Raw genomic sequence first — 12,609 nt, forward strand, 5'->3', positions numbered from 1 at the left:
CAAAACAGAAACGACAAAGTTTTACACCGTAAAAGCTGTGACAATACCTTTTACGTCCAGACTCGACCATAGGGGCACACACAAGCTAATGTAGGCCAACGTACTGATTGTGGGAGATAGTATAGTGACAGGTGGGTCAGCCCCAACTGTGTTCATAACAAGAACAACAATGGTAGCTACATATATATATATATATATATATATATATATATATATATATATATATATATATATATATATATATATGTATATATATATATATATATATATATATATATATATATATATATATATATATATATATATATATACATATCAATAATGGGATGGACATTCTTGTTCATTCATTGTGTTAATGAAGCGCCGAAACGTTTCGAATCCTCGCTTCACACCTCGTTAATGAACCACACAGTCCAACGATTGATAAGATCCGAGTTCTTTGACAAAGTTTACGCCTAAAACAAAGAATGTATGATGTAAAAGTATATGAAGAGGATGTAAATGTGGTAGAGAGAGAGAGAGAGAGAGAGAGAGAGAGAGAGAGAGAGAGAGAGAGAGAGTGTGTGTAACGTAGAGATTTGTAATTCATTTAGCATTCAGACACCACTAACCTTCTCTCTCCACGGAGGGCCTTCCATTTACCTGGCTGGGGATGAGTGGGCTATCTATGTAGGCTTGTGACCCATCAGTTCCCCAGGTCATACAGGCTATCAAGGTCAACTTATAACCACCAGTCGAAGACAAAGATAAAACGTCAAAGTCTTCTTCAAGAGTTTAAATAAATCTTCAGGCTGCACACACACACGCACGTTCTCAATTGTTTACATTGGACCCACGTACTACCTTATATTTACCATCTGGTCGGTTATACTGACAAAGCCGCAGGTAAGAATGAAAACGGGAGCTTATAAGAGAAAACGTTTGAAGAGTTGATAGAGCATACAGGAAGAATAATCAATGGTCTTTGGTTTCTCTTCAACATAAACTTGCCCCAAAATACGTAATTTCAAATCAAGTTTGGAGGAATCCTGAATTTTTAAAGTGAATGGAAGTGTAACAAGGCAGCCATGCTCTTAAAATAAGCTTCATATGATATTGTTTACATTTCTCCAGTCTATTGATCTTACAATTCTTGATTCCATAATCCTGGAATTGGATTTATAGCGTCTGGAACCCCTGGAAACTTTGTGGGTTAAGAGAGAAGACTGTAGAGATTAATTACATATAATACGTTTTCGTTTATGCCAGTGATGATCAGGGAATTAGATATCTAATGTTATTGATCTTGTTTCTTTATAGATTTACATATATATATATATATATATATATATATATATATATATATATATATATATATATATATATATATATATATATATATATATATATATTGCTTTCATGTGGTTCTGTCGGTCAACAATTTGCCACTGTGAGAGGCAATGTCAACTGGTCTGTTTATGTTTACTTGGCAGAGATAAAATAGACACATGACACGAGGAAAACAAACGGAAAAAAAAATAATTTCAGTATTTGTAAAACTGGAAGACACGCATATGTATATATATATATATATATATATATATATATATATATATATATATATATATATATATATATATATATATATGAGTAATGATATTAACTGATTAGATTGATAGATAAAAGTTTGAGGTGATATGAATGATTAAAAGGATGTAGATATGGGTAAGAATATGACTGATGATTGAGCATTATTGATTGCCTTTGAACATGAGAGTATCTGTGTGTGTGTACGTATGTATATATACACCTGTGTGTGTGTGTGTGTGTGTGTGTGTGTCCTGGTCTCACCTGGTGATCCAGACTATCCTGGCTGCCTGACCTCCTCAGGACGCCATACCCGAAGCTGTCTTGGCCTGGAGAGCGACGCCCCAGGACGTCGTGGGCGTGCTGGGGCGGTGGCGTGGGCGTGGGTGTCGGGTCGTCCAGCATGATGGTCGGGGAGCGTGCCCGCGCCTGCTCCAGGCTGTCCTGGCTCGGCGAGCGGCGGGAGACCACCTCCCCGAAGCTGTCCCGCCTCAGGTGGGCTCTGGAGATGGTGCGCGGACCGCCGCTGCCATCCCGGTCCTCACACACGTCCCACCGACCTCTCCCACCCCCGCCCATCTCCCGAGGGTCCACGTCGCTATCGGTGGCGGGGTCGGAGGCGCTGTGGGTGGTGTGGTCGACCAGGAGGTCGTGGGGCAGAGGCACGTCGCAGCAGGAACAGGCCAGGTCGTCGCACGACCTGTTGCGGGTGTGCATAGGTCCCCTACCTGGGGGTCTAGGCGGCTCACTCCCTCGTCTGAGAGCAGCAGCACGAGCCACCTGCAGCTCGTGCTGCTGCTGTTGTCTCTGCTGTTGCTGCTGCTGCTGTTGCTGCTGCTGCTGTGCCGCCCTGTAGCCCACCGGGCCGTCCCCTGATATGTTGTAACCCGCCGCCAGATTCGCCAGGGCGTTGCTGTTCTTCTCGCTCAGCGTCTGGTAGTTGGCCTTGTTGTTGATGATCTTGAGATCCGCGTTCTTCTTCCCGACTAAGAGAGGCATCTTCTCGCCGCTCTCCTCGTTGTTCAGCGGCGTGTATATGTTACGAGCCACTTGGCTGTACTTGGCACTACTGCTGCTCTGCCTCAGGCTGGTCCTCCGGTAAGGGCAGACGTCCACGTGCGCCCCAGGGGGCTTCGCCCCGCCCATGACGGCCGGGGACTCGCCCAAGGGCCCCGTGCCATACTCCAGCATGGTCGGGGGCGGTGGGGCGTCTTCCAGTGGAGGACCGACGTCCACGTCTCTGCTGCAGCGTCTAAGGCCCTGCAGGCTGCCCCTACTGGCCTGCCGCTGCTGCAGGATGTTCTGCTCCTTCTGCATCATAGCGCCGCCGTAGTCGTGCACGTAGACGCCGCCGTAGCCACCGTAAGCGGCGCCCTCACGCTCCAGCATCGCCTCCTGCAGGATACATGCCACCTCTCCGGGTCATCATCACTAGCTGCAACACACACACACTTCCTCTCTCGACACATCACACTGCCACTATTTCCTTCACACTTATCAATACTTACAAGTTTTTCAGGACCCTACAGTTATCTAAGTATGCCTGGAAACACTTACATGTAAGTACAGAAGCCTTCACTTATCTAGGAGGCGTTAAAACGCTTACTTATTTGTGAGCACAGATATCTAGAAATGCCTTGAAACACCCATATGTAGATATAGAAGCCTAGAGGTATCTAGAGGTTTAGTGAAACACTTAACTAAATGTAAGTACAACTGTTTAGAAACGTTTTGAAACGCCTAAATGTAAGTACAATTACCTAGAAACGTCTTGAAGCGTCTAAATGTAAGTAGATATGTAAGTAGATATATCAAGAAATGTACTGAGGTACAATTATCTTTGAGTCACGGCATATCGTAGAATATACCTATACACAATAAAATCTATAGTGATTATATGTACACAGACTTGAAGCAGGTGTTACCGGACTCCGCCTACACGAGGAAACTCGGCAAGTGAGGTAAAAAAAAAAAACAGGATATCTTTGGCGAGTCTGTATCATCAATCAGTTGACGAGAGAGAGACACAGTACAGTTTCAACTGAGCATTTTGCCTTAAAGGAATCCATTCTCTCCCCTGCTACGGAGTGCAGCGCAGCATTAGAGCTGCAGGAGCCCCGAATCAGGGGTTCTTGGGGGGGAGGTTATAACCCCAAAGAAAACCATTATGAAAGGGAGTTCTAAAGTCATAACCAGATAATACTGCTACTTCCACACATAGTCTCAGTAACTTATAATACTTCAGTATACACAAAAATGACTTTCAGATACTAGAAGAAAAACACCAAAAATTACCAGAAAGTAACTAGAAATACTTCTCCTTAATTGTTAGTACTTCTAAGCAGCTGTGAACCACTACAAGTGAAATCAAAGTTTATCTCAATTCATTCCAGTGTCTACGATCCAGTCGTGGACCTTGCACCCATCTATCTATCTTGAGCCACATCAACGTACAGTGTGTATGTGTGTGTGTGATTATCTATTTATACGGGGAAAAGGTCACTCCAAATAGACAATATCACACACACACACACACACACACACACACACACACACACACACACACACACTAGCATGATTGAAGGCCTCCCTCCCTCCCTCCCCCCATCCTCCCTTCCTCTTCTTATTGTCTGGTGAATTCAACTTTTGGCCGCCGTTAATGGAATATATCCTTAATTATCATTATCATTATTATCATTATCATCATTCCCATTATTATTATTATCATTATTATTATTATTATTATTATTATCATTATTATTATTATTATTATTATTATTATCATCATCAATATTATTATTATTATTATTATTATTATTATTATTATTATTATTATTATTATTATTATTATTATTATTATTATCATTATTATTATTAATTATTATTAACATTATTATCATTATTATCATTATTCCATAATTGCTCGTGACCTTAACTGCTTTCCAGGCCAAAAGGACGGTATATATATATATATCACCAGCTGTCTAAGACATGGTGCCTACTGGTCTGCCTGTGTATGACGTCATTCGTTCTAGACATGGTGCCGGTTGTTCTAGGTGCCTGTTGGTTTAGGAAGGATGACCGCCGGTAGTTTAAGATACAGTGACAGTGGTTCTAGATACGGTGAGGCCGGCTGTCCAAGCCACGATGCCAAGTGGTCTACGTAAGGTGCCAGCTGTTCTAGATACGGTCCCAGCTGTTCTAGAGAAGGTGCCGGCTGTTCTAGAGAAGGTGCCGGCTGTTCTAGATACGGTCCCAGCAGTTCTAGAGAAGATACTAACTGTTCTAGATATTGTCCCGGCTGTTCTAGAGAAGGTGCTAACTGTTCTAGATACGGTCCCAGCTGTTCTAGAGAAGGTGCTAACTGTTCTAGATACGGTCCCAGCTGTTCTAGAGAAGGTGCCGGCTGTTCTAGAGAAGGTGCCGGCTGTTCTAGATACGGTCCCAGCTGTTCTAGAGAAGATACTAACCGTTCTAGATATTGTCCCGGCTGTTCTAGAGAAGGTGCTAACTGTTCTAGATACGGTCCCAGCTGTTCTAGAGAAGGTGCTAACTGTTCTAGATACGGTCCCAGCTGTTCTAGAGAAGGTGCTAACTGTTCTAGATACGGTCCCGGCTGTTCTAGAGAAGGTGCTAACTGTTCTAGATACGGTCCCAGCTGTTCTAGAGAAGGTGCTAACTGTTCTAGATACGGTCCCAGCTGTTCTAGAGAAGGTGCTAACTGTTCTAGAGAAGGTGCTAACTGTTCTAGATACGGTCCCGGCTGTTCTAGAGAAGGTGCTAACTGTTCTAGAGAAGGTGCTAACTGTTCTAGATACGGTCCCGGCTGTTCTAGAGAAGGTGCTAACTGTTCTAGATACGGTCCCAGCTGTTCTAGAGAAGGTGCTAACTGTTCTAGATACGGTCCCAGCTGTTCTAGAGAAGGTGCTAACTGTTCTAGATACGGTCCCGGCTGTTCTAGAGAAGGTGCTAACTGTTCTAGATACGGTCCCAGCTGTTCTAGAGAAGGTGCTAACTGTTCTAGATACGGTCCCAGCTGTTCTAGAGAAGGTGCTAACTGTTCTAGATACGGTCCCAGCTGTTCTAGAGAAGGTGCTAACTGTTCTAGATACGGTCCCGGCTGTTCTAGAGAAGGTGCTAACTGTTCTAGATACGGTCCCGGCTGTTCTAGAGGTGTGGGTTGCTCTAGGTACGGTGCTGGATGACATTTAATGATTTTTACAGAATGATTGAAGTGTGAAGTTATTTCTAATAAACATTTCGTTATTATTATCATTGTCATTACTATTATCATCATTATCATTACATAATTTACATTAACATTGATATTATAATTATAATCATATATTGTTATCATCTTCATCATTATCTTTATCATACACATGCACGATAGATTAACGAGAGATTACCATGGACATATGAATACACAATCCATGTATACTAGCATATACATACGTACTAAAGATCCATGTATACCTGGTATTATTCAACAAGGTCAAGGCCAACACATACATAGCTACATAATGCATTGTGCGGAAGCTCTACCTCATATATATATAGAGCCAGCTGGGAGGTACATGATAAAGGAATATATCTACCTTTCTATGTATCTATATATATTTACCTTTCCGTGTAAGTATATATATATATATATTTCTTTATTGTAGTCGACATGGCATGGGGAGAATAGATTAAGTAAGTTTGATAGACACCATGCTGAGTGATAGGTGATTTCTATTTCCTTAAAAGAATTAAGATGAATGGTTTCTGCTCCTCAAGTGATGGTCGACCCCAGTCTCTCAAACGTGCAAAGGTTTTACGAAGAGGGAAAAGACATTAGAGAGGTGTGATCATTCCAACTGCTTCGTGGTAAAGAAAATTTGTATCATAACGGCCAATCCCCGTGTGGCAGGTTGCCACATAGAAACCAAAGGGAAGAAGCGACCAGTTGCATGCTGAGGGTCCAGGGGTCTTAAGTGTGTGTGTGTGTGTGTGTGTGTGAGGGAGGGAGAGGAGGAAGAGCCGGGATTCACGCAGACTGCTCACACGAGTACCGGCCGAAATGATACCTGCAGAACAGAGAAAGTGAGGCAACATGACGGTGGATGGAACGGAGGGAGGCATTATCGTAACTCTCATCTCATCCTCAAAGCAGAGGTGGATAGAAAACATATAACGCACTCACAATATATATATATATACATATATCCTCACGACATAGTAAACGTTTAACGCACTCTCTTTATATATATACATATATCCTCACGACATAGCTGTTTACTAGCCACACACCTGGCAGGGGATGAAGCCCTCAGAGCAAAGCACATACACGCTTATGTAGCTATATATACATGATAGTCTCTACCCACCAGTCACATATATGACACACTTAATGCGAGTAGAAAGGCACTGCTCATACACAACTGAACACAGTCACATGTACATCTGCCCATGACAACCTACAAGACTAATTTCTTTTTTTTTTCGTACTTCTTTTGTAATGGCTGGTGTGATATGGAAAGATGCAAGGAAGAGAAAATGTCTTAAAGGCTGATTTGAGCTTAAGCATCCTTAAATCTGGCCCTTACAGACGGAAAGGTTGCAGGAAGATGGTAAAAGGACAGGATATGGAAGAGGTCTACCACTTAAACGTTCTAAGAGATAAGGGAGTATCATAATGGTCAACACTCGTGTGGTTGATCCTCAACACGAAAACTATGGGAAGCACCAGCAAGACATGGGTCTTAGTGGCAGGGAAACACACACACAAGCAGTTCTCGAGAACAGTGGCCGAAATATTGTCAGTTGAAGAGGAAGAGGGAAGCAAAATGATCGTGAACAGAAGAGGATGGCTGAAAAGAGAGGTGATTTCTGACTCCAGTCTGGCTAAATGTGGTCGATGATATATGAACAGTACTCAACACTAAAAAGTGGGGTTCACGTAGATACGAAACAGTTGCTTGTTCGAATAACTGTGTCACCTATACAACATCCTCAGCTTCTGGGATATAGACATTACAATGTTTACTGTGTAGGGCTTCAACCACAGAGTTAGGGATATAGTTGTGCCCAACGTCTTAACATCATTACAGAGTTGAGCTGTAGTGTTCTGAAATCTGACTGTAGGAAATAGAGAGAATGAGAGAGAAACATAACGAGAAATACATTTTTTTTTTTTTTTTTGGACAATCGAATTCGACTAGTTTATATGCTTCCCTTGCTGCATGGGTCTGGGTCAAGAGTAATTAAGGGTTCAGTTGCTACATATTGGTCACATATATATCCCCTAGACTCTTGTGAAAGTCACACACCTGGTGATAATAACATATGCATCCTAGTCACATAGATGTATAGGACACACACTTTCTATGAGCCGAGAGCAGGTAGTCACATGTATGTCATACACCTGGTATGGTTTGAAATACTGGTAAAAAAAATGGGCACCTGGTATAGACTAGTGTGTGTGTGTGTGTGTGTGTGTGTGTGTGTGTGTACACATAAGAGTAAAGACGTGGTACATACATACACAAGGGTAAGAGACGGTGCACCTCGAGTGTACAACTCTCTCTCTCTCTCTCTCTCTCTCTCTCTCTCTCTCTCTCTCTCTCTCTCTCTCTCTCTCTCTCTCTCTCTCTCTCTCTCTCTCTCTCCCGCCGGCGGTACCCACCTGCTGGTACGGGTTGGGAGGCAGTGGTGCTGAGGCAACAGGAGGAGGTGGCTGCTGACCGCTGCTCACGGCGACCTGGGAGGCTGGAGGGGCGCAGGGAGCCACGCCTGGAGGGTGTTGGGTGTTCATGTGCAGGAGAGGGATGGCCTCTACTGTGGTAGGGCACCCACCTCCCTCTAACCTGAAGGACACGCTCTTGCTTGTGTCCCGAGGGGTTTGTATGGGCGAGGCGAAGGTCACCCCACGTCTGAGGTCATAACAGGTCAAAAGTTGAATAATGGGCCCTGACCCGAGTGGGTTCTCGGTATGCAGATGAGGTCACAAAAAAAAAGGTCAAAAGCCGAATGATTCCTCTGATTTGAAGGGTTCTTAGTGGACCAGGTCATATAAGGTCAGAAGTTCAATAATAACTCTGATATCAAGGGTATTAAGCATTGTATTCACTGTCAAAACAGGTCAAAGGTCAAGCAAGGGCTCTGCTGTAGATATCATTATAATATACATAGATTTATATATATATATATATATATATATATATATATATATATATATATATATAAATATATATATATATATATATATATATATATATATATATATATATATATATATATATATATATATATATATATATATATATATATATATATATATATATAAAACTATATATACTAAAACACGTAAAGAAAACTTTTAATTGGGTGTACAACAATGATTACACACACATGATGATCTAATTAGTTCTGCACATATGTCGAACACAGTTTAAAACACTACTAAAAATCTTTGTATGCAAATTAGACTTCCGGTACAGCGTATCACAGACAGGAAAAGCTGTCTTATTCTTTACTGTGAGGGAGAGTGTTTGCTGTGTTTCTGTGGTGTTGTGGTGTGACTTGCATTGCTGTGGTGGGTTTGTAAGGGGTATTGCTGTGGTTGGTTAGTGAGGTGTATTGGTATGGTTGGTTAATGAGGGGTATTGTTATGGCTGGTTAGTGATGGGTATTGCTATGGTTGGTTAGTGATGGGTATTGCTATGGTTGGGTTAGTGAGGTGTATTGCTATGGTTGGTTAGTGATGGGTATTGCTATGGTTGGGTTAGTGAGGTGTATTGCTATGGTTGGTTAGTGAGGTGTATTGCTATGGTTGGTTAGTGAGGTGTATTGCTATGGTTGGTTAGTGAGGTGTATTGCTATGGTTGGTTAGTGATGGGTATTGCTATGGCTGGTTAGTGATGGGTATTGCTATGGTTGGGTCAGTGATGGGTATTGCTATGGTTGGTTAGTGATGGGTATTGCTATGGCTGGTTAGTGATGGGTATTGCTATGGTTGGGTCAGTGATGGGTATTGCTATGGTTGGTTAGTGATGGGTATTGCTATGGCTGGTTAGTGATGGGTATTGCTATGGTTGGGTCAGTGATGGGTATTGCTATGGTTGGTTAGTGATGGGTATTGCTATGGCTGGTTAGTGATGGGTATTGCTATGGTTGGGTCAGTGATGGGTATTGCTATGGTTGGTTAGTGATGGGTATTGCTATGGTTGGTTAGTGATGGGTATTGCTATGGTTGGGTCAGTGATGGGTATTGCTATGGTAATACGGTTGGCGGTGGGTCATTTCTATAGATGTGGTCTCCAACGTAAAAATATATATGATTTCCTTGGTTCAATTAACTCTCCTTGTGGACCAACGGTCATAATCAATTTATATCCTGTGTGTGTGTGTGTGTGTGTGTGTGTGTGTGTGTGTGTATTTATGTATTGTGTGGGCCCTATATCTTAAATGTGTACGCATGTGTGTACGTGATTACCTATTTGTGTTGTATAGGGTGTGAGTTCAACATTCCTGGGGCCCCAGCTCTTGAGCATTGTCTGTGTATGTACATATGTATGTATTGTAATGCTCTCTGTATGTACATATGTATGTACTTTAATGCTCTGTGTATGTACATATGTATGTTTTGTAATGCTCTATGTATATACATATGTATGCACTGTAATGCTCTGTGTATTTACGTATGTTTGTATTGTAATGTTCTGTGTATGTACGTATGTATGTATTGTAATGCTAGGTGCATGTACGTATGTAAGTATTGTAATGCTCTATTGTTGTACGTATGTGTGTACTGTAATGCTCTGTGTATGTACGTATGTATGTATTGTAATGCTCTGTGCATGTACGTATGTATGTACTGTAACAGATGTGTGCATATCGCTGGAGGACTGTACAGTAGCTGCAAAAAAAAAACATATTTCCTGAAAACCTTAAAAAAAATGAGGGGAGAAAATTTAAAACAGACACAACCATTTCATTATTTAACAAGTGTTGTCAATATGATCCACAATGTGCACAGAGACTTTAGCACTACATCAGCGTGCAGGCTTAGTGAACTAAACCTTCTGAATTAGGCAACTTGTCAGTATTTGGATCAAGAACGTGGATGATGAATTCCTTTAGGCTTACACTAGCTTATAATGTACTTCACATGCAGCTAAGAACTCACCTCTGAGAACAAGTGCAATACAGTGCAAATTCAAAGGAAAAAAAAGTGCAAGGAAATCTATGAATCTACACAGTGCTTATGTTTACACTATCTTCGTAATACTCCTGTCATTATGTAATTAATTACTCTTCATCATTCTCCTATTTATTTACATTTCTCTCTCTTTTCAAAAATTCCCCGAACCCAAATTCCTCTTTGACCTTTCTCTCTCTCTCTCTTTCTCTACTTCCTCCTCCTTTCGTGTCTTTACTTGAACTTCGCTTCTCTCTTTCACAGAGATTGAATGCAAAATCAACTTGATATTCATGTAGTGGTCTCATTAATTCAACAGAAAATTCTTTTCACTTTGAAATTATCATACGATTTCAGGGATCTCCCCCTAAGATCTTTGTTTATCTTAAAGGAACTATGAGTAAAAGTGATCAATACATGACAATCATCGTAAAGGAACGTTATGAACGCGGCACAAAGATAAGTTGCCTGACGTCTGAAAAAGGATTCGAGGCCCATGAAATATTAACTGTCATGGATTTGCCTTTAGGATCGACACCCTTATAGATTCTTGTAAACAGACACAAGTGCTGACGAGTAATACAAGACTGAGGGTGTCACACGGAGGGAACACTGTGCTAGTGTTGGTGAGAGTGACTAGTGCTGGTGATGGTGACATAAGTGCTGGTGGTGTGGTGATGGTGAGAGGGCGGTGGAGTTGGTGACGGTTGGCAGGGAGGAGGGGGATTATGGTCATCGAGATATATATAGTTGTGCTCACCAATGATGGTATCATTCGGGCGGGGGGGAAATCTTATATAGAGGTTTTGGTACGTCATACCAAGGAACATTACTGTGACACATTCGGTACCCAGGCTGGACAGCCTCATTCATCACTACAAGTTTTACGGTGACTTTCGTTTGTAAACGACTGTACAGTGCCTGGCATACAGTGCCAACTGACTGACCACCACCACTGGTGAGAGGCTTGGGTTCGTGCGTGAGACAGTGGCAAGAGAGAGAGACACACACTCACATATAGAACGGGACGAGACATATTTCTCTCTACTACGTGGACAAGCGAGAGGAAGACCGGTGGAAGGGCATACTCAAGTGTTACAACTAAGTAGCTACTTACATCACGTTGCTCCTTAAACACTGAAGAATAATTCGCAACAGACAACGATAAGGTAAGAACAGTAACAATGATTAAAAGGGACATCAGTGGCTTAGAAAATAACATAGAAATACGGAAGAAGATAGGAAGGGATAGAGGAGAGTACATATGTAAAATCAAGATCAACCGAGAGGTCAATTAGCTGTGTTGCATGTGAAGCCTGAGCCAGCTGAAGGTCTTCATTGTAAATCCAAGAACCAAGTGGAAGGACAGAGGAGACACCCTTCAATCATTCTAATGCAATAACATAAGTATTTTTCCTCCTCTTACAGCAGCCAACGTGACAGAGGTGTGGGCATGCCATAGTCGAAGCCACATCGGTTGCGAAGATGTGATAAAGAGTTTGCTGATAAAAAGAATAAGAATTCGACGGGGACTGACAGAAGCCGGATCATGTATGTATATATACTGATCAAACTCATGAGACTGGTATGTTTGGATGTGGCAAAAGAGAAACAAGAGAGAAGGAACTCCATGGCCTCGCTGAACGAGAAGACGGAGGTTACCATGACGGCTAATCCTCGTGTGACTGGTCTCCACAGAGAATTAAGGGAAGAAGCAGCTTATCGCGCGCCGCTACTTCATGGGCGAGGGGCTGGATCACATGCAGAGGTAATAGTGGCCGAAATATGGACACCTGTAGAACAGGGAAAGAGAAGCAACTCCTCAACGAACGGAAAGGAATTGTGGAGCGAAGTGATAACAA

The 12,609-nt window shown here is 42.1% G+C and overlaps 1 protein-coding gene across 1 annotated transcript in view; it reads right to left on the bottom strand.

Annotated features, from left to right (window-relative positions):
* Nucleotides 1-12,609, bottom strand: part of GABA-B-R2 (gamma-aminobutyric acid type B receptor subunit 2) — a 351,207-nt gene that overhangs the window by 23,070 nt on the left and 315,528 nt on the right. The window contains 2 exon segments of the mRNA XM_071688897.1: nt 1,831-2,961; nt 8,234-8,480. Of these exon segments, the coding sequence (XP_071544998.1) occupies nt 1,831-2,961; nt 8,234-8,480 (1,378 nt within the window).

The sequence above is a fragment of the Panulirus ornatus genome, chromosome 46 (genome assembly GCF_036320965.1).
Source record: "Panulirus ornatus isolate Po-2019 chromosome 46, ASM3632096v1, whole genome shotgun sequence".
Taxonomy (NCBI): domain Eukaryota; kingdom Metazoa; phylum Arthropoda; class Malacostraca; order Decapoda; family Palinuridae; genus Panulirus; species Panulirus ornatus.